At 43.1% G+C, this 25,924-nt stretch overlaps 1 protein-coding gene across 19 annotated transcripts; it reads right to left on the bottom strand.

Annotated features, from left to right (window-relative positions):
- Positions 1 to 59: 59 nt before the first annotated feature.
- Positions 60 to 16,948, bottom strand: elavl3 (ELAV like neuron-specific RNA binding protein 3). Of its 19 annotated transcripts, none has more exons than XM_054758433.1 (8): positions 16,397 to 16,948; positions 11,813 to 12,032; positions 11,641 to 11,744; positions 7,948 to 8,101; positions 7,594 to 7,828; positions 7,163 to 7,216; positions 6,227 to 6,265; positions 60 to 5,553 (listed from the first exon to the last, which is right to left on the bottom strand). In XM_054758433.1, the coding sequence occupies exons 1-8, from the start codon at positions 16,403 to 16,405 to the stop codon at positions 5,205 to 5,207; spliced, it is 1,164 nt and encodes a 387-aa protein (XP_054614408.1). In that variant the 5' UTR covers positions 16,406 to 16,948; the 3' UTR covers positions 60 to 5,204. The 19 variants fall into 19 exon arrangements, with proteins under 19 accessions (XP_054614408.1, XP_054614412.1, XP_054614410.1 ...); XM_054758437.1 differs by having other exon boundaries at positions 60 to 5,532; positions 16,397 to 16,945; XM_054758435.1 differs by having other exon boundaries at positions 7,594 to 7,822; positions 16,397 to 16,933.
- Positions 16,949 to 25,924: the final 8,976 nt, after the last annotated feature.

The following is a 25,924-nucleotide window of genomic DNA, read 5'->3' as shown; positions in this document are numbered from 1 at the left end:
CCATAATTGCTAAAGTGACAGTGCTGTATGTTTGCTTGTAGTCAACAAAATGGGGCCACTCATATTTGTATCTTTTATTTTTTTCTGGCATGTAAAGTACAAATAATCAAACAATTCCATGAAAAAGTCTTCAAGCGTCTTCAGCTGAAATCCCAGTAGTAAATATCCTAGACTAAACTGAAAGGTTTTATTTGTATTTTTTCTTTGATCTCTTTGTTGAGTTTTACTCATTGCTCGTTTGGTCATGTCTGGAAGTGTGAGTGTTTTTTGTGTTCCCACTACTTTGATCGATTTTGATTTGTTCTACCATTCCAGGAAAAATGTAAGAAAAACATCACTAAGTATACTGCGTCCCCTCTTCTAAATAAATAGACACAAAATACAGTTGGTTGAGAAACTGAAGGCCCGCTCGCCCCCCACCCACCTTTCATACAAGAAGACCTTCCTGCTTGCATGTCATTGATAAACTGAGCTCTGGACCCGGTTCCCCCACACATTTCAGGCCAAAAAGAAACATTTTTCTTTGCAGAAATTGCTGTCCGATCATTATAAATTCTCTCTAATATCCCTTTTTAGGGAAGACCCATTAAGCATGAGCAGGAAAGCCTCTTGTGAGGGACAACCCCCCTCCCCTTGTTCTGGATGGATACCCAAAGTGGAAGGAGGTGGGGGCGCTGTCCCATGTCTCAGGGGCTCGCCGAGCGGTTGAAAAAAACAAGACTGTGATTAGATTAAATAATTAAAAGATTTTCATTGAACAAGACAAACAGAACACAGGCAGTAAAGGCATAACATCTAGCACACAGCATGTATGTTTATACACTTCAATTAGTTAAATATAGCAGTGCATTCTTTGACTATGGAGAACGTTTCCAAATCGTACTTCTAAAGCTGTTTTTCTATTTGCACCCCCTCCCCTCCCTTTTTTTTTCTTCAAGAAACGAAATGGAGTAACCACAATTTTGGCAAAAACTTAAAAATCTTTTAACCTTGCAAATATAACGAAATAAACCATAAATATACACAAAACATACTTTATACGAGGCAATAATAATAATAATAATCATAATAAATAGTTTTTTAAGTTAACAATAAGTTAAAACTACAAGCTTAAAGTCGCCCAAATAATACAAGTTTGTTGGCGCTATTTTGAATTTTTTCTGTTTAAATTATTTTTATGTTGCAACAAAAGCTACCACAGACTTTTACAAACACAATCGAAACACAGTTTGATTGAAAGAAAAGAATCTAACTAAGTCTAAAATCTGCATACACTGTAAAAAACTGCAACTAATTTGATAATGGAAGGGAAATAACAAAGCGTACCCAATCAATGCAACCAAACATAATCTTGACCCATGTGTGTTCTCTATGGCAACATCAACAACACAAATACACTAATTCAACAAGTGAGTCCTGATATGTCAATGAAATCAATAAATTACAGGAAGGAAGGAAGAAAAAAGATATTTGAAGTTGACATGGGCTAAAAACTGATGATATATTAGACAGTCTTCCTTTCAAGGTCACTGAGGATTGCTCTATTAAGTCAGACAATTTGCATGGTCAGAGCACAAATTAGGGGCTGAGGAGGTCGTTATGGAAATTTACAGATCAGAGCTCTCGTTTGATTTCTCCTAACGAGCCGGCTCGCGTCTGATCTCTTCCCTCGCTGTCTTTTTTTGTCTTTTTCTTTTTTTTGTTCCTTTCGCTCTTCCGCAGACCTTTTCAGTGTGACGTTTAATTTCTTTTTTAAAAAATATATATCATTTGTTCTCAGTCAATATAAAAACAAAGCACATTGCACTTACTGTTCCATAGGAAAGTTTTTTTGTCTTTTTTTTTTTAAATGATTATTGTTGTCGCTCAAGCAGTGTGGTGGTACTGTTTCCTGTTTCTCCTGGGCTCTCATGGGCTATACATGATGGGTGAAGAAGGTCTGTGAGTAGACCGTGTATACGGACGGTCATTGTTGTTGGTGGACTGCTTTCTAACATGGCTCCCACTGGTATGTGGCTGCAAGATTAGCCTTATTAGCGGGAAATGAAGCAGCGACATCGTAAGACTGACTACTTTTAGGGATCGAATCGGTCGTGGGACAAAGCAGATGATATGAATGTTGGGGGAGGTGTCGTGTATCAAATATTGTTCCTTTTGTCGAGAGGTGATGTGATTCATGACTTGTTTCTGATAGGCTTCTTTAGCGTTCGCCATCTGTGTGAAATGTGTGTAAATGGGATTTGCTCGCTGCTGTGATGTTTCAGCATCAGTTTTTTTTTTTTTTTTTTTAATGATATGCGTTCAAAACGTAAGAACTCAAAACACAGAGGGGTCCTTACGCCATCAAAAACGGATGTGTACAGCAATTAATCTGGGGATATTAAAGTTACACTGACTTGCAAAGCAAACTCTTTGGCAGAAAAAATGCAAATCTATCTAAAGGATCGTGCTCAGCAAAAGCCGCATTGTCGCGTCGAATCCCTTTTTTTTCCGCTTGCAAGCAGCGATTCAGTTTGTCAGCTGTGGGCAATGAGATGGTCTCACCGCAGCTTCTCAGAGCAACACTGCGCACAAGTTCAGGACGAGAGATGCAGTCAAAAGCATAGATGCATGAGTCATTGCTACCCCCACCTGTTGAGCTTGACCTATTTGTTTACGTCAGATTCACTTCTTTTTGTCTTCACTGTCAAGTTCGTCACGGGCGAGCGGTTGAAGTTGTTCTGCGATACAGTGTTCCTTTGCCCCCCTTTCCCTAGATCCCCACCAGAACACCGCATGCTCGTTCCCCACCCCTCGCGCTGCAAACATCAGAGGGTTTAAAGTAAAGCCATGCGATGTCCCAATTTTTTTCCCCAAGCTTAAGAATCTGTAAAAATTCAGCACAAGGTCTTGTTCCTTTGTATGTATAAAAATAGATTTATCTCTAATGTAATCCTTTTCAAAGAGCTCGTCCTCTTTGGCTAACACAGCGTCATTTAGAAAAGCAAAAAAAAAAAAAAATGTCTTGAATATAGTTGACCCTATTTAAATCTATTATCATGTGCAGATGTCTTGATAGTGAAAGACGTGAGCCCTCCCCGTGGTAGAGCTTACGTCGGGTCTGTGACAGACACTTCAGATAGACGGGTCTGCCTTCATGTTCCCTTAAGGGAGCCGAGTTGGAGATATTTTGAGAAGCGCGAAACAAATAAACCAAATACCGTTCTCTTGTTTGCAGACGGAAGCACAAATGTGGCACCCATTTGCCGTCTTGATGTTGCGCACTCGTCTTTTTAGTTGCGAGGGCGGGAGTTCAACGCTCCTCGGAAAAGAGGTAAAACTGAGACGCGTTGGGCAAAGCTGGAGGGGCTGGTCGTCTTTTTACATTGCCGGTTGGTTTTGCTTGCGGACGATGTTCGGTCGTTTTTTGGAGGATTTTATCAGGGGACTAGACTGACAAATAATAGCGGCACTCTTTGAAGTTTTCATGCGATGTCGCTCTGCAGACCTAAGTCATTGGTCAGTCTGTTTTGTCAGTAGTCCTGTATCATTCTAACCACATTCCTGGGTCAAATGGAAGCATGCCAGCAAAAACCATCATGTCAGAAAAGCTGGAGGGGACACGTAGTCTTCCTCCTCGAGTGATAGTCCTTTACATTGCCAGGTGTCGATGGTCAGTCGTTTTTTTGAACCTGAATGGACTCGACTGACGAATAATAGCGGCGCTCTTTGAGGTTTTCATGTAATGGCTCTCTGCAGACCTGCGCAGTCATTGGTCAATCTATCTTACCAGTTGTCCTGTATCATCCTGACCACATGGACTTTCTTGGGTGTGGCAGCATTCAAACCGAAGCATGGCAGTAAAAAGCATCAGATCTGAAAAGCTGGAGGGACAGATAGTCTTTGTCCTCAAGGGATATTCTATGTCTTGTTATATGTCGTTGTCATGTGGCGCAATTTTTATCAGGGGGACTAGACTGCCGATTAACAGCGACATTCTTTGACATTTTCATGTGATAGCTCTCTGCAGACCTGTTAAGTCATCTGTCAATCGGCTTTCTAGGGTGTGACAACATTCCAACCAGCAAAAACCGTCACGTCAGACACGCAGCTACTTTTTAGTCATAGTTTTTTCATACCAATTTAAGTCTGACAATTAACAAGCAATGCAAAAACCAGAAGTTCATCAAGATAGTTCCTAAAGTACGCCGTCGCCACCAATCTCCGAGTTCACAGTCTGCTTCTTCTTAATCCAACCCAAGGACAGATTAGTCATATTTGCTCTAGTGGACTTCTGTTTGTGTGATGTTTTTCTGTGAAGTAGTGGTGGGGGGGAAGGTTCTTATGGCCTTCAGACTAGTTTTTGTTCCGGTTCCCGGATTAATGAACTCACCTACTGTGTCACGTTAGGTCAGAGCTAACAAGCTCTCACGGGGGTTGAGAAACTGCCTTTGCCACCTCAATAAAGCACGTCAGGAAACAGTAGTCAAGGTTTTTAGAAAATGCTTACATATTCGGCTATTATTACCACCTTATATATTGAATATATAGTTATATTTTGATAGACGTATATAAGAGAACACTGTTTTTTTCATTTCATTTTCTTTGATCTTAAAAAAAGTCACCGATTTTCAAAATGCCCCAAGTGTAAAAAAAAATAAAATAAAAGTGACTCCATCCTCTCCAAGCAAGAAAACAGGAGGTGATGTAGGGGTAGTTTTGGGGTAAATTGCACATATTCATTTAAAATTTTCGATCGTTATTCTTATTATTTCTTATTATTTTTCTGTTTTGTTCATCAGTTGCCATCATTTGCCTGAATTCAATCAAAGCACATTCTTTGTCACATTCGTTAGACTGTCTCCTAAATAGATCGCTCTTACCCCCCTACCCAACAAAGCAGCTACGCACCCCTTCTAATTCAATCCAGGCAAAGACAGGGAAGGACTAGCATGTCGTGGAAAGAGAACAGGAAAAACTCCACTAGTGTGTTTGTTTGAAACTCTGACTGGTGGATGCTTGCCTATGGATCGGTTTGGTCATGTGTATGTCTGCACATGTGTGTGTGTGTGTGTGTGTTTGTTTGCGATTATATAGTGTGGATTTGTGTGACAAAGCGTCAGAGAGAGACTCAGTCCAGGCCCATAAATAGAGTGATGGCACAGGGAGCTCAGGTATCCCCCCCCGTGCAGGTCAAAGGTGCTGGCGCCAGCAGGGCCCCTCCCTCAGGCCTTGTGCTGCTTGCTGGTCTTGAAGGAAACCTGCAGCACGCGGTCACCCAGGCGGTAGCCGTTAAGGCTCGCGATTGCCATGGCGGCCTCGTCGTAGTTGGTCATGGTGACAAAACCGAAGCCCTTACATTTGTTGGTGGTGAAGTCACGGATGACCTTGACGTTGGTGACGGCGCCGAAAGGCCCGAAAAGCTGCCACAGAACGCTCTCGTCCGCCTCGGGCGACAAGTTGTACACAAAGATGCACCAGCCGGCTCCGGTGGGACCGGTGAGGTTGACGCCGGCGAGGCTGGTCATGCTGTCGATGGTGATGGGTGAGAATCTGGGGAAGAGAGTGGGAGAGCTACCATGGGTGTCATTCTGAAGTTCCACGTAACATTCAGTGCTCTACGCTAGCTTTGGTGGGCGTGTGTCTGGGAGAAGTAATAAGCTAGATAAGGAGTCAGGGGACCCCATCTCCTCTGCCGCACAGTTGTGGCTCCAAACTACCTGCTTTCATACAAAATGACACTGAGCACCCTGAGGACACGTAAGACACCCACACGGTCTGCTTATTGTCTCTGCTGACCAAAGCCGTCTGCAAGAATTCAACACATGAATCACAATGTTCAACTGAAAGCACAGTAGTGAACGAAACACAGAAACCTAGAGAGGGATGAAAAGCAAATTAAAAGTCAAATCATACAAAAACTGGAGCAAACAGACGCAAACGGAATCTGGTATGTCCATGCTGGTGGTGGAAAAAAAGGGGACATTAAAGCAACTGAAACGGACAATGTTAGTTCAGAAATAAAGGAAATTATTGCTATCGAGTTCAAATAAAACAAAAACAAAAAAAAGTTTAAACAAAGCCATGCCAGAATACCCTGCTGTGATAAGGAGGCTACATTGTTGCCGTTTTAACAGTCTGATTTCATAAAGTCAGCAGATGGTATTCCGGGCGCTTTGTTTGAGGTTTTATTTTTAGGCATGGATGCTTTTGAAAGTACACCTTTTTTTTTTTTTTTGGCATTTACCTCTTGACTCCGTAGCTGGCGTTTAGTAAATTGTCGAGTCTGCAATGCAAGAGGGAGAGTGAAGGGGGATGGAGAAGTTAGTTAGGAGATCTACAAGGAAGGGGTGGCCTTTCACTTTTGACATGTGGCTGGGGGCATCCTTCATTGCATGGCAGCTCCACACCAACCAAGCACTAAGGGTGCGTTCACACTTGTCACGTTTGCTTAGGTTAAAAGGAACTCTGGTGTGTTTGCTCTGCTAGGGCGGTTTGTTTGGTGTGACCGCAATCATCCGAACCCTGGTGTGCACCAAACAAGCGAGCGAACTCTGGTGCGGTTCGGTTCGCTTGAGCTCAGATGTGAATGTTACATGGAACTGAGACACGGACCAGTGTTAAAATGACAGCAAAAAGCATGCAGAAATGACACGTGTAGGAGGAAATGCATTGGAAGTGCTTGCTCTCTGTGTGTGACGACGCTCTTTAAAGGTATATTTTAGAAGCTTTTTGTGAAATCTAAGCAGAATATCGAATGAACCTATGTATTGGATTATTTGAGTTAAGTCACACAATATGTCACAAAATGTACTTACTTTATGTTCTTTACTGCGGAGCCTTTGGTCCCATGACAAAAAAACCAGTGTGAACGCTAAGCAAACCGCACCAAAGTGCGCACCAAGACTACCGAACTACAAGTGTGAACGCAGCCTAACTGACTGAATATCATTTATTGGCCTCTGACTAGCTAGCTCACTTTGAATCTAATGACTGAACAACACCCCTACACCATCTTCTCCTTCACTTCAATAACTGTGTGGTTTTCCAAGAATATTATTTTGTAGTGAAAGCAGTATAGGACATACCAATGAAGTGTTAGCAAGATTCCTAGGTTCAGCATGTACAGCAATGATTTATAGTTACTTAGTGTTGTTTTTATGGTAAAAATCTGGTCTCTTACATTGGTTTTGAGCTGCTATTTGGATCTGGTCCCTTTCCAAGAGAAGGGATCACGCTGCAGTTTAAAAGAAAGTCAGAGAAAAAGATATTGTTTTAAGGATAATGCACACGCCAGAATTTTAGTCGACAGATTAGGTTGTTTCCACTTGGTGCATTCTAGACACAGCCAGAGGATTCATGAGCTAAATAGTGTAGTTGAGGGTTGGTAAGAGACTGTTGAGCCATTAATGATATTCCCTTTCATAGTAGAAGCATGACATTTTGACACACCTAGCATTGTTGTCAAATAATTGGAGTAATCTAGCAATTTAGCATTGTCAGACTCATTCATGAATAAACCTTCCAAGTTCCATTAATGGTAAGTTGCCCTTGAAGCAGACAGTTGATGTTAGTGGTGGTCCCCGCGGGCAAGTTCGTCCCAAGTGTCAGTACCTGAATCGCTGCGTCTGGTGGTGCAGGGGCCCCGTGTAGCGGCGGGCGGCCGTCTGATACAGCTGAGTCAGCAAAGCCTGGCCCGTCTTCTGGCTGGGGTTGTTGGCGAACTTGACAGTGATGGGCTCGGCGGCGCCCAGAGGCTTCTGTCCGTTCAGGCCCTTGATGGCCTCCTCCGCTTCGTTTCGCTTGTCAAACCGGATGAAGCCCACTCCCCGTGATATGCCTGCTCCGAATAAGAATAACACGCCAATGTTACTACCTTGGCATCTAGGGCTGCTGGTGATGCCCACCAGTCTGACAAGAGGTTCATCCAGGGAGCTGTGATGTTTGGGAAAGCCAATAAGGCTATACCTGTGACTTGGTCCACTAGAATGCGGGACGTGATGATGCGACCATATTGGGAGAAAAGCTGCTCCATGTCCTTCTGGCTCATGGTCTTGGGGAGTCCACTGACGTAAAGGTTTGCATCACGAATAGACGCCGAGCTCGGTCGGGCGTATGATACCTATAAATCCCCAAAACATTAAATCAGTGGGGCGGCTTTTTTTTATACCAAATTTATAACAAATTCAAGTATAAAGTTCCAAAGGGGGTGTGACTGCATGTATTTAATAGAAACAGGAAGTGTAAACAAATACAGTGCAGTCCAGCCCGTAGCTAGCGGGAGTCATGGCTAGCAGTAGTGCCAAGGAGATGCCATAGCTTGAAAACCCTCTTCTTTCGTTAAATTCTCCTGTCAGGTAACACTTTAGGAGATGAGGAACTGCGCTATGAACTTCATCACTCATGCTAATTGAATTTCCTAAAAATGTTCAAACTGCTATTGTTGCACTTCCCTAAAAAGAACAGTTGTAAAATATTATATCTATACATTTATTATTATTATAACTATATTGTATAATTTGTGTAATATATATTTTTATAATTATTATTTATATAATATATTTATATAAAATTATATAATTTCATAGTTTTTTTAACATTATTTATTATTTGACAGTTTAATTTATTGGAGCATTAAATGTGAGCAGTTTCTTGAGAAAAATCATTAAAACTGTTGGTACAAAAGCTAAGCTTTATCTCCTACTTTACCCAGAATGAAGCCAACCCTGACTGGACAACATCAAACTCCTGACTTCTTATTCCGTTTGGTTCCTCTCTAAGACACACTGCGATGATGGCAGCCAATTGAATCAGTCGGGTACCACTCATCCACAACGTGAGTCCGTTTTATTTTTATACCGCACAACAATAAAGCTTAAGTGTTTGTGTTTTCCTCCTCCATTAGTTCTGGTCGCATCTGTGCTTCTGTCCCTAACAGTCTCTATCCCTTCTGTTGGTCTCCTCTCGTAAGCAGAGGAACATGAAACAATATGTTGTTGTGTGCGAGCACGAAGCAGAGATGGTGGTGAGTGTTGTGTTTGTGTGTGATGGAGAGACAGAGTGCGTGTTGTCTGAGATAGGCTGCCTTCACTGGCCCTGCCTCTTTTCCTTTGTCTCAATCCTCCCGGGTAGGAGCGGGGGGAGCAGCCCTACTGGCAAACAGCGTAAATCATCACATCACAAGACTGCAGCGTCCTTGACAACCCTTTATACACACAGCTCAGGCTCCTCCACATCTATATGATTGGTTGAAATGTCAACATTCACTAGTTTTCAAGTCTGGTATCTTGAATACAGGTGTTCACCAAACACCATGTGTCCATTGTGCAGGAGGGTTGTGCTCCGCAGTGATTAGGGCGTTCTAGAGGGGAGGTGGAGGGACTCTTTACATTAGGGGAGCAGAGGCTGCCCTATAATTAACCCTCTCCTTGCCTCTCCGACAGTACAGATGGTGCCTGAAGCCCATATGGCCTCTAATCCTGTCAGCTCGACCCCCTTACCCCTCTACTGCTGCTGCCGATGCCCCCCCATAGTCCAAGGCCTTCCCCCTCTTATCTATTCATGCCTGCTGCAGAATCAGAGCAAATAGACTGCGGTCCTAGCAAGCTTGTAGGAAATAGAACCGTCACATGTTCAAAGGTACTAAAGTGCAATAGTTCCATGTGTGTATTGTAGTTCCATTGGGTTTAAAGCGGGGGTAGGCAAACTACGGCACATGGACCAAGATCATTTCATCCAAAAACTGTTGTGTTGTATTCCCATTTAACCCCAAAAGCTGTAGTATGTCTTAATTCTTCTTTGATGGACTTACAGTGTTCTATGGGGTGTCTTTTTCATATGACATTTTGTGCCCCCCCCCAAAAAAATGCTTTGGAAGACATGCTACAAAACATGTAAAACAGATACAGCGGTACCTCAGTTTTTGTTATTAATTTGTTCCAAAAGGTTTGACGAAAACCGGAATGTACGAAAACCCAAATATATTAACAAAAAATACATTTTGTAGAGAAAAATAACAAAAAATTATGCAAATTAATAATAAATGATGAATGGATTGAACCTATTCATGATGCGGACTTCCTGTACATCCTGGTGAGCTTGAATTCAATAGTGTTTCTCACCTTCTTTATCATAAAGTGCTGGCACTCGTAACTTTGTTTGGCCCCATGGTGGGTTATTTGGCAGTCGCACTCAATAAAAAATGCACAGACAGTGAATCAGCAATGCATAGTGTGCTTTGGAAGTGAACATATGTATAAGGTATGGATGTGATACGGAGAGGGGGGTAGAATTAAATAAGCTCTGCTTCTTTGTACTCCTTTTCGGACATGTGGAATAACACGAACCATTCAATGTAAACTGCATGCATGTTCGAAATAATAAACCATTAATACTGTTTCGGCACTCAGTTTCACTGAACGATGCAGTACAGGGCAAACGGACTAGTTTGTTACGTACAATATTGTACGAATATTTTCAGAAACCGGAAGGTTGGCGGTTGCCATTGTGTCCCTGGGCAAGACATTTAACCCACCTTGCTTCCAGTGCTGCCCACACCAGTGTATGAATTTGAATTAATGCTTGGTGGTGGTCGGTGAGGCCGTAGGCGCGAATTGGCAGCCAAGTTTCCCGTCAGACTGCCCCGGGGCAGCTGTGACTACAGATGTAGTTAGCCACCACCACTGTGTGACTGAGGAGTGAATGAATAACGTGTTCACTTCATCGTGAAGCGCTTTGGGTGCCTTGAAACGAGCTATATAAATCTAATCCATTATCATTATTCTACAAAAGGCGAGGTTTGACTGTATTGTCAAAGTGTTACAATATTACACAAATGCTCAGTGACTTGTGGACAATTAGCCTGTCCGTTTTGCTTGGTGGCAGCCATGTTTTTCTTGGTTTTCAACCAATCTTGCTCATATTTTTCAGACATGCGCGTGTCAGTCCGCTAAAGGTGTGTATCAAATGTTGTGGTGATCGGCCTAAACGTACTAAAGTTGCAGTGGGTGTTTTGTAGTGCTGTGTGAGAAATCTCACGCCAACCCGAGGCAACACCGTTGGGAGGTTTTGTCAAATTGTCACCCTTTTGTGTGCAGCGGTTCAGGAGTAGATGATCTCATCCTCACGTCCAAATCTACATGTCGTTGCTTGCAGCTGCGGTCATAAGTCAGAATTAACGCCTCATCAGTGGGCAGCTGTTGGACAGTCGCCTGCTCTGCTCTGCAGGAGATTCGATTTCTTTGCGGCACCGCACTTTGTTCCAATCATCTACTTTGCCGGAGAATAAGACAGGATGTGCTCTCCTCCTCTGTATTCCCCTCCCTCCCTCATCTGATTTCGGCACAAAGAAGAGCCCTAATTAGCCCCGATTGGAGGCAGATGGGGGTAGGGGTAACCTGGCTTGACCCCACCCCACCCCACCCTCAGTGCACCACAACCAGGCTTCCCTAATTACATTTCCATCACAATAACCCTTCCGTGCTTTCTGACCTCCGCTTTTCACCCCTTTCTCCCGCTTTCTTTGTTCTCCTCGCCGCTGCCTTCTGCCTTCTCCTCCCCTTCCCTTCTGCCGCGTCTGTCGCACGCCCCCCCCTCCTCCCCTTGACAAAATGGCCACTTCCTCTCTTTTCCACCAAAAAATATGCATTGCGTTCTTCTCACCTTGATTGTTTTAGTCTGCAGTTTGAGACCATTGAGTGTGTTGATGGCCTTGTCCGCATCGTTTGGATCCACGTAGTTGACAAAGCCGTAGCCCAGACTCTGACCTGCAAAAGGGGCAAAAGTTAGTTTAGTGATCCCCGTTTCCAAACGAGCCGTGTGCGCATTCCCTTACCGGTGATCTTGTCCCTGACGAGCTTGCACGACTCGATCTCCCCGATGCTGCCGAACAGACTCTTGAACTCCTCCTGCGTCATGTTCTGAGGCAGGTAGTTGACGATCAGGTTGGTTTTGCTGTCGTCCGTGGCGCCGTTGGTGCTGATGACTGGGCCATTGGGCAGGCTGGTTCCGCTCGGACCGTTGGACACCTGGGTTTCCATGGTGCTGATTATCTGCTGAGGGAGACGGCGGCGTCAGGTTGGCATGGGCGGCGGTCGACAGATAAAATGACAGGCCTGCCCTCTTTGTCCTTGTCAGGGAAAGGTCAGGAATCAGCATTGCTAAAATGGAGATGGATGCTTGAGCTGATTTAATATCCCCCCCCCATCCCCATCCTTCCATCCCCCTCCTCTCTTCCTCTGCCTCTGGTCCTGCAGATGTCACAGTCCCTTTTTCCTTTCTCCTCCCATCCCCCTCTTGTCTTGCAGGGTCAAAGACCATTACATCACTGCACACCACAGTACAGCAAGAATTGACACTAAATAAACTATATTTACTTCTTTTTTTTTGTCCTTGCAGGTGGTGTAACAGTGTGAGGGGTTCACGGCGCGCCACTGTGCCTCACCGTGTTGCTTAATTTGTTCCATGGGGGATTCTCAAGTAACAGCTGTGTGGTCAGAAACTTCCTCTGCTCCACTTTTTTCATCTCCTCTTCCCTTTTTCCTTCGCTGGCTTGTCTTTGTCTCGTTATTTCACCGGCTGCAGGAAGGCAACGTTACAATCCAGAATGGAAGTCATTCTCGAGGCGCAGTATGGCCTCAAATTTCACCCTACTTTATAGCAACAACCAAAACTCTCTTACATTGGGAATTGTGTTGGTTAAATATGAACTCACTTATTGTTCTGTATTATTTCACATGTAATTACCTAACAGTAAAAAGTCCTAAAATTCTTGTATTATTACGGCAAATCCACATATGATGACCACATATGCTCCCTTCCTTTGTGCATGATCATACATCTTCGTACCATTGCTTCCCTCTTCCCCAGCTTCTATGAATAGCTGCGCCTAACCTGCCTCTTCCCCTCGTCTCTGCAACCTGCAGTCTTCCTCCCAGCCTCACCTCCCCTCAGGTTGCCCGGGCAACAGCTCCTCAAAGACTGCATTGTGTCTAATGGCTCTGCATGGCTTTCTTTCGTTTTTTTTTTCTATCCTCTTAACTCTTTCAAGCTCTCCGTGTGCCTCCCGCCAGCTTCTTATTACTGCAAATATTATCAGACCTTTGCTATACTTCATGTTGCTGTAGCTGCGGTCCAAAGCACAAAAGGAGGACGCGGCGACAGTTTGGCGGTCATAAAAATAAAATACTTCAGTCAATCTGTCACGTCGAGACTCTGATGCCCACCGAACGTCATCGTCGTGGTGCTTCCGTTAATTATAAAAGACACGCTTATGCGTCGTTATGTGATGAGACACGGCCTACTAACAGGAGTATGAGCAACTGCGTGTGTCCCAAATATGACAAAAGCATTTTAAGCAAAGGGGGGGAGCATATTTGGTGGTAAAATTATATAATTCACATCAAATCATTGTAGAGGATTATTTCATCTGTAAAGTGTCAAAAATCCCAGCAACGTGAAGGATGAGGCTTTTAAATGCATGAATAATCCAAAAATAAGAATATAAATATCCTAGCATCCACCATGACACCTCCCCTGTTAGCTGTCTAATAAGTGATCACTTATAAACTCTCTTTTAAGATAGTTAATGAATTCAATTTGTTATGCTATGTGGCCCACACTGCCTGCCTGCCTCTCTTTTTTTTTCTTCTATTTTGGGGTTCTGCGAGATCTCCCTTAATATTTAATCTACCGCATCAGCTACATCGCCTACACATGGGCCCAGACTCGCACGCAAACACGAGGCCAGCCTCTCCTCCAGCACACCAAGCCAGACTCGCACGCAAACGAGAGCCCTCATGCCTCGTTCTTTCGCTGCCAAACTCACATGCGTCCTACACTCGTTTAATATAACAATAAAATTGATAAAAAAGCAGCAGAGAGAGGCACTGCGTGGTTATGTACATGCAGACTTGTCTTTTTTTGTTGCTCTCCTTTGCTTTTTCCTTTGAGTGCATGTAAACAGCCCTGCCAATTCACTTCTGCTCCAAATGCAGTGCAGCACTGCAGGCTATGTGATGTACACTCACTGTAAGTCATCACACGTTATGGGCACTGTGTGAAACTGCATGGAAGTGAGAGGACTAAATCAAAAGGGACACCTAAAAAAAAAAAAATCTGAAATTACACCATTAATATTTTTTCTTTAAATGCTTAGATTCTAACTGTGCGTTTGCATGAAATTATTCCATGAAAAACAAATAGCTTTTGGGGAAATTTCATAAAATGTGTGCGGTAAATTTTGTTTGTGATATAATACCTTCACTTTTAATGTAATATAATAATAATTTATAATAATAAGTATGTGCAGATATATTTACAATTTTTTTCTCCAAATTTGATCATAAAAGTGCAAGAATTTGACCTTGAAAGTGCAATAACGACACAATAGAGTCTCCCCTCTTCATAGAAACACAACCTGCTCTCCTCTCAATGTCCACATTATTATAGCAAACACTCCCTTCTTGCCCTCCACTCTTTGTTTTTAAACCCTGCTAGGCCGTCAAGTGTAAATGAGCCATCTAAATAACACAGATTACGGGATTATCCCAAACAAAGGGCATTAGGCACACTCTCCGCAGTTTAAGGGATTATGGTGGCAGCTGTATTTAAAAAAAAAAAAAAAACAGAAAGAAAAAGGAGAAATGGCGACAGAAGTCACACAGATCATCTTTAAAAAAAATAAAAAATAAATAAAGAAACTGGCAGCAGTAAAATAACAAGATGTGTCCGAGCGCTGGCCAGCGTTCTGAAAAACAGGGAGTGGCCATTTCCCAACCTCTTCTCCCAACCTCCTCCCTTGCACTGTTCCTCTATTTTTTTTAATTAAATTGAAGTAAAAATCTATAAATCTAGCCAATCTAACCCCTCCTTCCTCATTCACACACCTCGTTCCAAGCTCTGCAGGCATTCATGGAGCGTGGCGTGTCTTTTTGCTGAATAAACGTATTGACAGGCCCCAAACAAAAGAGCCACCCGTTCCTCCTCTTCTCCCTCTTGCACGGGGCTATGGCAGCACTATGAATATTAATGCGCACAGTGGCGCTTTGTGCGTGTGCACGGCGCCCGGGACAATGACTCTTACAGTCAAACGGATGCAAGTAAAAAAAAACAAAATCAGATTTAGACATTTAACCGTTGCTGTCTTATAATTGGACCATAATCAGCATATTACATAACATAATTGCACTTTCTGTCCGTACTCCTCACCACATGGAGATATAAGAATGAACACACATTTTAAAATACCCAATAATATATGCATTCAAGTGTTTGTTTGTCGGTTAAAGGCTGCAAAGGCTGGTTTACGGCCACGGTGGCCTCAGCTCGTCCTTGTCCTTGGAATTGTGTAAGAGCCTCGGGAAGGTTGTCTGACTCAACGCTTTTTTTTTTTTATTCGCCTGCCACTGCGGTACCGGCATTGGAGGAGGGCTGCGGCCCATGCGTGTGTAAAGAGCAGGGAGGGGGGACAGGGGTGTGTGAGGGGTTGGGGGGGTCAGGGGGGCGCTGTAGTGCACACAATGTCTGTCCAGGTTTGCAGGTAAATGCACAGCAAACGGTGAATTCTATTCTAGTTAGCATTTTATTAGCACCTACTATTATTTTTAATAATTAGCACTATACTTCACAATAGTTCTATCATTTACAATAAAAAATATTTATTTGTGTTTATTTTTAAATTGTTTGATAATATCCTGGCCTCCGTGCAGTGGAGTGTAGAGAGGAGCATGTCAGCAGGCCGTGCAGGGCTTAAAGGCCCCTAGTGTCCATCTGAGACACGCCCAAAAGAAGCGGCGGCCATGAGCCAATTTACCGTCCCCACCCTCCTTCTGCATCTCTCCATTTTATCACCAAGCATGGCCGCCCCGTGTTGGAGATGCATGTGCATCCTGCCGCGCTTGCGTCGTTATTTGAATTAATTTTTAAAGGCAAAAGAAAGCAAAGATGTGTAATGTCCCTCCTCCCCTTCACGGAGTGACTCGACCTTTTTTTTTTTTCTTCTCCTCGCTGGATGGAGCAGCCTCCGAGGGAGACATCGTGTGTTTTGTCTCCAGCATCCTCGCGATGCATGAAGCAGGCGGCGAAGACAACCAACCCCCCTTCTTCTTTTCCTCCCTTCCCTTGTCTCACACATGAACTCTATTCATGTCACGGAATTCCAGAATGTAAAGATCGATGGATGCGACACATCTAAAATGGAAGCATCCCTCGCTATGACACCACAGAAATAATTGTATTTTTTTAATGCAGCACATCAATCCCAAGCGTTGTTCTCCTTATTTATCGTAAAGCTGTGTTTACACTAAAAAGCTGCGAGATGGCCGCATCACGTGCGACACAATGGGGCCCGAGAGACCCAACACGCAGTCCCAGCATCCCCAGCCAGTGTATAGAGAAATAAAAGAGAGGTCATACGTACAGTAACCATTCTTGACGTACACTGGAAAGGAAAACTAGGTCCCTCTTCTGCGCGTTGATCTCGAATGCTTCAACCAAGCTCCGGCGCTGTCGTCGCACCCCTTTTTTTGGGAGTTCCAAAATGAAAATGAAAAAAAAAAAAGATAAAAAATAACAAGCTGGGCCTTTAAGCGGGGTCTCAGCCTGCTGGAGATTGTATAGGGGTCCCTCTATAGGATGAAAATGAGGAAGGAAAGAGAAGGGGGCTTTCTGCAGGACGATGGAGGAGGAAGAGCTCTCCGTCCAAACGGCGTGGGCGACGGCGGAGGGCGGTAATGAGAGAGGAAAAAAATAGTAGAGAGAGAGAAGCAGTGATCCTCAAGCAGGGTGTGTCCAAGGATGGGAGGAGGAGGAGGAGGAGAAGGAGGGGTGGTCTTCTGGTTGGTCTGCTGCTTTGCTTTTTTTTTCCTTTTCTTTTTTGTTGTGTTGAGCGTGCATGCGATTCCCTGCTCAAGTCTCCTTCTGCGCCTCTGCTGCAATCTTCTTCTTTTATGCGCGCTCCTGGCGGCTGCTGATTGGCTAATTGTGCAGGGAGGGTACTACACGGCGGCCATTGCAATGCGCTCCTCGCCCATTATCCCCTTCAGGAGAGAGATCAGCACCCCTCCCTTCCCCTCTCCTCCTCCTCCTCCTCCTCATCCCTGCCCTTCCATCACTCCCTGCTTCTCAATGCCCTTCCTTTCTTCCTGCCCCCCCACCCCCCAACCCCCTACCTCTTCACACACACACACACACACACTGAATAGGACTCCACCTGCACTGGCGGAACAGATGGGTGCAGCACTTGTCCCTTTCCTCACCCCCCCACTTTCTCCATTACTGCATTTTCCATTTAAAGCAAATACTATTTTTGTTAAAGAGCACAGAACATGTGTTGATGTGTGAATGCAACCTAAATCAAAAGCCTGGAGCTGTTAGCAAGAGATGTGACGTGCAAGGCAGATGGCCGCATTTCGGGGGTAGGGGGGCGGTCAGGTGCAGACGTAGGAATAACAAATTCGAAAACCCCTCCTGTCTCAAAATTCATCCATGAGAGAGCTCTCGTGATTGTGTGTGTGTGTGTTTACTTAACGACATCCCAGCATGGCCTTCCTGAGGAGTTCTGGTGGCGATCCGCCCACCTCTCGGAGCGGCCCCGGCTAAGCGTGCTCAGTGAGACATGCTGTTTGGGCTCATCTATAATGCATCCTCCTGCCCCGAGACATCATGTGTGACAAATGACCTATTTCTGGGCAGACCCCCATAGGGCTCTGACCTGGGGGGAGTGGTGCTTAGGAGTGCGTAAATCAGTGGATGTTTGTTTTGTTGTTGTTGTTTTTGAACTTCCGCCAAGGAGGTTGTGGTATTCTCGCCCCTTCATGGTTTGGTAATTAGCAAAAGACTACTGACTACGCTACAGTGAATATGTCGAGTATGTCGACGCCCCTTGGACTGGCGACATAAGCGGTTGCCGACATAACTGAAACTGAAAGCCACTGCTTGCGCATTTATTTCTGACTTTGGCCAGAGCCACACGGCAGTTGTTTTTTTTACATCATTTTCTTCTATTTGTTGTTCCATTATTATTTTGGATTTTTCTGTTTTTATGATATTTTATACTCTTATCTAAAATAGGTTTCGCAGTAATTTTGCCGTATGTTATGACTAGAATGACAATAAAGCTTTTGCACATGCGCAATCCTTCTTCCAGTGGCTAAAAATGCCATGGTAGAATCCAGGTTAACACTGCCATGCTTTTATTTTGAAGCTGTTTTGCATTGAACAGGAAGTCGCAATGTCGTTATGTCGCTGTCGTTTCACGCTGCTTAGTCATATCGATGAAGTTAACAATACTACAACACATAAACTGGCCGGTTTTTCATAGAAATTACCCATTGGGTCTCAAGTTTTAGGGAGACAAAAACGGTTGACCGTGTATGTCGACGTCAACTCAAACGGAGCTTTTTAAAAAACACGGTGGACTTGAGTTGTTTGACACAAGTTGTCGACATAAATGGGGACATCTTAAGCGGGTTCCACTGCACTTCTGTTACGTCTTGCACGGGTCAGGGGGAAAAGCCTTTCATTGGGAATCCAGTTATACATTTTTTTTACATTTTCAATGATTTCACACTGAATAATAGATGAATCTTAGCGACAAAATGATGGCATACGCAAGGGGTGTGTATCTCACAACAGGATTATTAGGCCTTGAGGTACAGTACATGGCTGTCCTGTAAATGCAATTTGTGGCGCCCCCTGTGGGTTGTGGTCAAAATGCTGTGGAAGACATGCGAGCATACATGTAATACAGATGTCCTTAAAGTTTTATCATCATGAGACAAATGGACAATGACTTATGGACAATTAATTGCGAAATGCCGCCCCCGTTTTGTTTGATGGTGGCCATGTTTTTCAACTAATTGTACTTGTATTTTACACACATGGGCTTGTCAGACCGCTAAAGGCGTGTACCAAATTTCATGATGATACGGCCAAACACCCTAAAGCTACAATGGGTGTTTTTGTAGAACACATTGAGTTGTAGGAGAAATTTCAAGTCAGTCCAATTTATGAGGTTTTAATAACAAACCACAAACCGTGATGTATTTGTCAGAAAAATAATAGCACAGGCAACACAGTAAGGGTGCAAGTTTTGACAATTTTTTCACCCTTTAAATTTCAGTTCAACTCAGTTCAATTTTATTTATAACGCGCCAAATCACACGAAAAGTTATCTCAAGGCACATAACACACGAAGCAGGTGCATGACCCTTTTGTGTGCAGTGGTTCCTGGAGAAGATAGGGTGGTCAAATTTTGTCACATGACTTTGTGCTCTTCTTTTTTGGAAGTCTGATTTGTGGGCTAGCACAATTAGGTGGAAACTATAAAACTGCTTTCCATGAGAACGCATGGAGGACCCAAGAAGAATCTATTCAATCTTGGTGCAGTGCCAGGACAGGTTATGACAGGTTGCAGTTTAACATTTTAATTTGTTTGGCAATGAAAAATGACATTTTTTCCCATATTTAGGCAAGGAGGGGGGGTCTCTATGTGCATCGAAATTAGGATTGTTGGGCCTTGGCAGAGGTCTGTACTTTGTGGCATTCAAGCAGTCATTTCTTAGTACCAGTAGGCTAAAACTACAGTATCATGAACCTTTGTGGACTCATAGGGACATGAGACATACAATATTAATTACTTGAGGCGAATACAGATAAAAATTCTAGAATTTTCTGTCAAATTTGTAGATTTTCTTCAATTTCCTTATTTCTAAGCGTTATTTGTGCAGAGTTTTTTTTTTTTTTTGGAATTGGACAAAAACTACATGCTGATTTTTGTGGACAGGTGGGACATTGGTGAAGGAAGAGCCCATCAAATTTTGTGTAACTCGTCTGGTCCACCCCGGGCTCAAACCAGGATGCGCCGAATGATAGTGGAGCTAGCCATATAGAACTAAAAGCTGCCCAGCTGCACTAGCTGTCATGCGTTATGCTTGCTTTTATATATATATATATATACACGTATACCATAATTATGAACCTTTAACTAAATGTGGGGATCCAGCATTTTCTTTGCAATTCTTTATGCTAACATTGCAAGATTGGTAGAATTTTTCCAAGATTTTCCTTTGTTTCCCAGTAAATAATGCACGGATCTTAGTAAGAAAATGAGGGCTAATGTAGGAGGTGTGTATTTATGAAAGACTCTAACTTGGTGCTGGTCCAAATTAGGATTATTCAGGCCTCTTCTGTGTGTCATTCCAGCTGGTGTTGTGTTGTTGTGAGCTCAATGGCGCCAGGAGTTGGTGTCTTGTGTGTGCTGACGGGTGATGCGAGGCCTCCTTCTCGCTAAGCCCCACTCCCCCGATGCGACCTTGAGGAGTCCTCAGATGTCTGGCTGTGAGGAATGATGCTGCAAAAGGAGGAAGCTGGCCGCGTGCCTGCTATGGATCTGTTAAACACATCGTGTTTGTCCATGTAGGAAACGCGAGACACTCATTTCCTCCCACTTGTGTTGTTATATATCCCACCTTGCAGTCGCTGTCGCCGTCCTGTAGCTTTGCTTGCAAACCCGGGCCTGGCCTGGTGGTTTACATAATTGCCTTACATAAGTAGCAAGCTCAGCTCTGAGCTTGGATGATATTAGCGGCGATGAATATTGCATGAGGAGAGCACTCGTTAATAAGAGGATGGAGATGGAGCCCCGCTGTCAGTCTGTCTTAACCCCGCCCCCACAGTCCTGCTAAGCAGTGACTCAACTCAAGCCTGGGATGCGTCGGAGCCTTTTGAGTCACTTTGTCGGAGGCAGCGTGCGCTTGTTTTGCGGCGCTGCGTGTCAGAGGAGAGAAGACGAGCTTCTGTCATTAGGTGCTTGTGTTTTTTTTGCCGTCTTTGTTGTCGCAATAAAAGCGGCCCTTGTAGCACAAAGGCGCCCGGGTCCATCAACTGACAGCAGCCCCACTTACAGTTCACACTCCATGTTAATAAATGGGCCTAGCTGTGGCCCCCTCGTTAGAGCACCGCTTAGCAGCTCGGCAGCTGAAGCCTTCAGGAGGGCATTTGAAGCATCGATTGTACACCCCTGAATTGCAGGATCAAGCAGTGGCTTTTTTGTTGTTGTTTTTCTACTTGGTATTGTCTTATTGTTGGAGGGCTCCTTTGCCTCAGGTGATTAGGAGATTGGAATAATGCGGAATGCTACGTAGTGCCAATGGGATGCATCCTGTTTTGACATTGTTTTAGTCAAGTAAAAATATATAAATTTAAAGTGTGGGCATATTCTGTAGTGGGCATACTTGCACGGTGTCTTGGGATTGCTATGATATGCTATTTAGTAGAAATGGTTCATTTTCGGGGCGTATTTAGGCTCAACTACATCATATGTAAGCATAGGCACACAATTTCTTAGGCAATTGCAATTTCTAGAGTCTTCGCAACATTTATTACTGCTTAAAATGATGTTTTTTTAACTAACCCCCAATATGCTAGTTACTTATAGCTACTACCATGTATTATTTCAAATATATGTATCATAATAATAATAATGTATGTTGCTGTACGTTGCCATTGACCCTGACTGGTATTCGAACCCTGGTCCCCTGCTGTGCCATCCAGCTGCTTACAAAACAATCAAACACTATATATACTGTACACTGTATATAACTGCCAGGTCACTACAATACCATTACAGTGGAATCTCGGTTAGTGTCATTAGTTGGTTCCAGAAGGGCCGACTCTAACCAAAACAGATGCTAACTGTGTCAATATTTCCCTGGAGAAGTAATGGAAATCCAATTTATCCTTTCCAGAAAGCCAAAAATGTTAACATAACATGTTTTTTATAGTTTTACATGCAGAACACAATTTAAAATGCATATAAATATAGATATACATGATGAGTGAATGGGATAAATGAACATTTAAGGTTACCTTTACCTTCATTGAAAACCTGATTCTGCATGTGACTGTTCCCAAAGACATGATGTAGCAGCGAGACACCACATGGACACCACCTTCCTGTTTTGCCATGAGTTATTTCTTGAATTCATGTTTCTCATCTCACTGACCCAAAATGGAGCCAAAGAAAGTTGCAAGTGCCAGCATTTTGATGAAGAAGGCGAGAAAGATGATTTAATTCAAGAACTAACTCACGACAAAACATGAAGATGGTGTCCGTGTGGTGTCTCGCTGCCATATCATGTCTTTGGGAACAGTCAGGTATTTAATGAAGGTAAACGTAAACCATCCATCCGTTTTCTATGCCGCTTATCCTGATTAGGGTCGCGGGGGTATGCTGGATCCTATCCCAGCTGACTTTGGGCGAGAGGCGGGATACATGTGGACAAACAACCATTCACACTCCCATTCATACAATGGACATATGGACAATTTAGAGTCTCCAATTAACCTAACATGCATGTTTTTGCAATGTGGGAGGAAACCGGAGTACCCGGAGAAAACCCACGCACGCAACACGCAAACTCCACACAGAGATGCCCAAGCGGAGATTAGATCTTCCCGATTTCCTGACTGTGTGTGGCCAACATGCTAACCACTCGACCACCGTGTTCATTAAAATGTTAATTTAGCCGTTCCATTTGTCGTTTAGATTCATTTGTTTTGTGTTAACATTTTGAGAGTCAACCGCAGATGACATCGTATACAGGCGACGTAGCTGACTTCCAGTTGCCATTATGTTTAGCTAGCTAATAGGACGCTAACAACTGGAGAGTGCACTGTATTATATTTAATAATATTTAATAATACACTGTATTATTAAAGCAAGATACCCATTTAACCCTTCATTTTCAAGTACGTAGTCACCAATAGGCCTAACTTTGATTTCTTCTAGCAACGTAAAGTATTAGTTACTGACTTCCACCGGTGATTGGCAGTGCTTGTAAATTGGTGCTCAGCCCAATGTATGTAGGGTGTGTATGTAGGGTTCAGACTACGACAACCCTCTACACTACATCAACTTCAGAACCAACATTTACCTGAAAACATCACAAAAACATAAAACTTCAATATTATACATCTACTCATCAGAGATGTCAATGTCTCCTCCTCAGTCTGCCATTGTGGGTGTACCTTGGCTTGTCAAACAGTTTTGACCAATCAGAGGGCGGAAAAATGCTGACGTTATTGTAGGCAAAGCTGAAATCTGAGCGTCTAAGCAACATGGGCCAGCACTCCTGATTCTGAAGGCCCTGGGTAGAGTAGATTGACATTGCAACACATACAAAAAAATGTAAGCTTTGAAACCAAGAGACACACTATGAAATGAAGATAATAGACTGTTGGGAATAAATTAATGCAATTTCATAGAAAAAATACTGGAATTGAAGTTCTAAATATAGGTCAGTGCTTCTGATAGTGTTTAGGCCAGCAGAGAAGGCCATGTTGGCTGTGACCGCCCGCCACTGATGTATATAAGGGGGAAGGGCATGATGATTCAGCCTCCGGTCTGCCTCACTCACCAAAGCTTGGCTCTTGGCGCTTCATGAGCACCAGCAGTGAGGTGGCCATCGCTCTTTTAGGAGACTTCCAAGAATTATTATTTTTTTAATATCACTCTTTTTATTGATGATGGCAACGTTTATGTATCATTTGGCAATGTTCTTATGCATGGCCTCCCCGGTGGGCTCACCTTGCACTTTCCTTCCATCTCCTCCTCCAAATCTTCCTCTGGGCTGGATGTGTCTGCCTGTGTTGTCTCTGGGCTATTATTAGAGTAGACAGGCTGGTGGGAGGAAGTCTCTGAAGTAGACGCTCCTGTCATCTTTTTATTTATGGATTACGGTCTGCTTTTCCCCGTGCCTCCTTAATTCTCTGCGTTATTTCACTTTGCATTTTGTTAGGATGCTTACACTGCAGAGCAGGATGTATCCAGGCCGTGGCGGGCTTTAATCAAACTCGTATTAGATTAAAAGTCTGACTGGGTATCTGGAGAGACCTTAAATACACGAAGCTCTCAGACATTCCCTTTGTTTTCCTTCTCCCGACGCTTGTCCCTCCATTCCACGTGACACAAAACCAAGGCCCATGTTGCCACGTCGTTATTAGCGTCCCAAACTACTTAAAATACTTTTCCATGACATAAATAATGCACCCTTGTTTCTTATGCATGCTAAACTTTTTGGTTCTTGTAAAATTTGACTTTTTTTTTTTGTAACATTACAACTTTTTCCCTTTTCTGTTAGATTTTCTTGGAAAAAAATCTTTTCTTTTTGTCATTTTTTTTTGTCATATTACGTTTTTACGTCTATTCTTCGAAATGGTACAATTTTACTACACATTTTTCAACGTAATAACGTGACTTTATTGATAAGATTATGACATTTGTCTTGTAATATTATGGTACTTTTTTCATAACATTATGACTTTATTCTTGTAATTTTCTGTAATATTCTGACTATTATTATAAAATGTTCTGCCAAACTGTGCTTCCAGTCATGAGGCGCATCCAAATAAGGGGGGGGTCTTGGATACCCACGTCATTGTTATAGCTCCGAAACATTATTTAACTGTGAAATAGATAAACAACAGGGTTCTTCTCCCTCAAACGTCAAACGTGTCTTGTTTGCTTCTCAATAGTCCACAACACTGTTCACATAAAATCGTTTTTTTTTCTGGAACATTGCGACTTTCTCTTCATTTTCGCAGTATTTTGCTCATATTCTCGTAACTATTTTCGTAATATGAATGATGATGTTTTATTTTAAAGTCTGACATCGCTCGTAGGGATGTCCGATAATATCGGACGATGTGTGCAGGATGCACCACAGTTTGTTCACATCAAGTGCAAGCCCACCTCCTCTGCGCTTTCCACAGGCTCTCGTGTCTCCGTCCACTCTGACTGTGCTAAAGTCTGCCAGCTCCCCATGTTAGCATCTGGGACGCTAGCTGTTAGCCATGTTTCAGTGATGCCAATAAGCCGCACTCCCTGAAGGTCTTGACGTTCTTTGTCAGCTTGTCGTTCTTGTGCCGTAGTGAACTCACGTTTCCCATGATAATAGAAGGTACCGATGGCTAGAATGTCCACTTCCTTCCTAGCCGCTGAGCTTTTATCTTAGCCCAGGCTCTGATGCCTACCGATGTGGGACCTCACTCTCACGGCACGTAAAAATGTGCTTGAATAAACAAGTCTTGAAGTGGACGAGTCCATATCCATAGGATAGAATGTATTACTTAAAAGATGATAATAGTAGGCGAACAAACAGAGCTGCTTGAAAGATAGATAGATAGATAGATAGATAGATAGATAGATAGATAGATAGATAGATAGATAGATAGATAGATAGATAGATAGATAGATAGATAGACAGACAGATAGATACGTAGATAGATACGTAGATAGATAGATATGTAGATAGATACGTAGATAGATAGATAGATAGATAGATAGATAGATAGATAGTTACGTAGATAGCAATATATAGAGATAGATAAAGCCAGATAGATAGAAATTCACGTTTCCAGTAGCTCTGCAAAAGTGTCCTAATAAACGTAATCACAAAAAAAAGAATGTTGTATGTTTTTATTTGCATAATCTTACATTTTTTTCTCATAATATTCGGACTTTACTGTATTCTTGCAACTTTAGAACTTTTTCTCATAATATTACAATGCTATTCTTGAAATGTCACAAATGTTCTTTATTTTCATAACGGTAGACTTTTTCCGATAATTGCGACTATTGTCGGAATGTAATTACTTTATTCTAAAAAAACAAAAAAAAAATCCTCAATAACAACATAACAACATAACAATAACAACATATGTAGCCATGGCCTGAAGCATTGTGAGCGCTAGCCGGCTAGTAGCTAGCCAGTGTGGTATGGCCAGGTGTCACTACGCAAGTAACGTAGTTCTTCGACTTAACAATGTCGCTGTAGCTTGGTTAATATGCAGGTCACATTATATGTAAATGGAGCATTGTTGGCTTTTTTTTGGAGACTTTTTAAGACGACTTTATAGGCGGAATAGGTGTATCCCATTAAGTACA

The sequence above is a fragment of the Dunckerocampus dactyliophorus genome, chromosome 18 (genome assembly GCF_027744805.1).
Source record: "Dunckerocampus dactyliophorus isolate RoL2022-P2 chromosome 18, RoL_Ddac_1.1, whole genome shotgun sequence".
NCBI classification, from domain to species: domain Eukaryota; kingdom Metazoa; phylum Chordata; class Actinopteri; order Syngnathiformes; family Syngnathidae; genus Dunckerocampus; species Dunckerocampus dactyliophorus.
This window is presented reverse-complemented; position numbering and strand designations above follow the sequence as displayed.

Coding starts and splice junctions, on each gene's coding strand:
- elavl3 (XM_054758433.1), bottom strand. Junction 7,829..7,947: donor TCTAGTGGACCAAGTCACAG/GTATAGCCTTAT, acceptor TGTTATTCTTAT/TCGGAGCAGGCATATCACGG. Junction 7,217..7,593: donor CACCAGACGCAGCGATTCAG/GTACTGACACTT, acceptor TTTAAACTGCAG/CGTGATCCCTTCTCTTGGAA.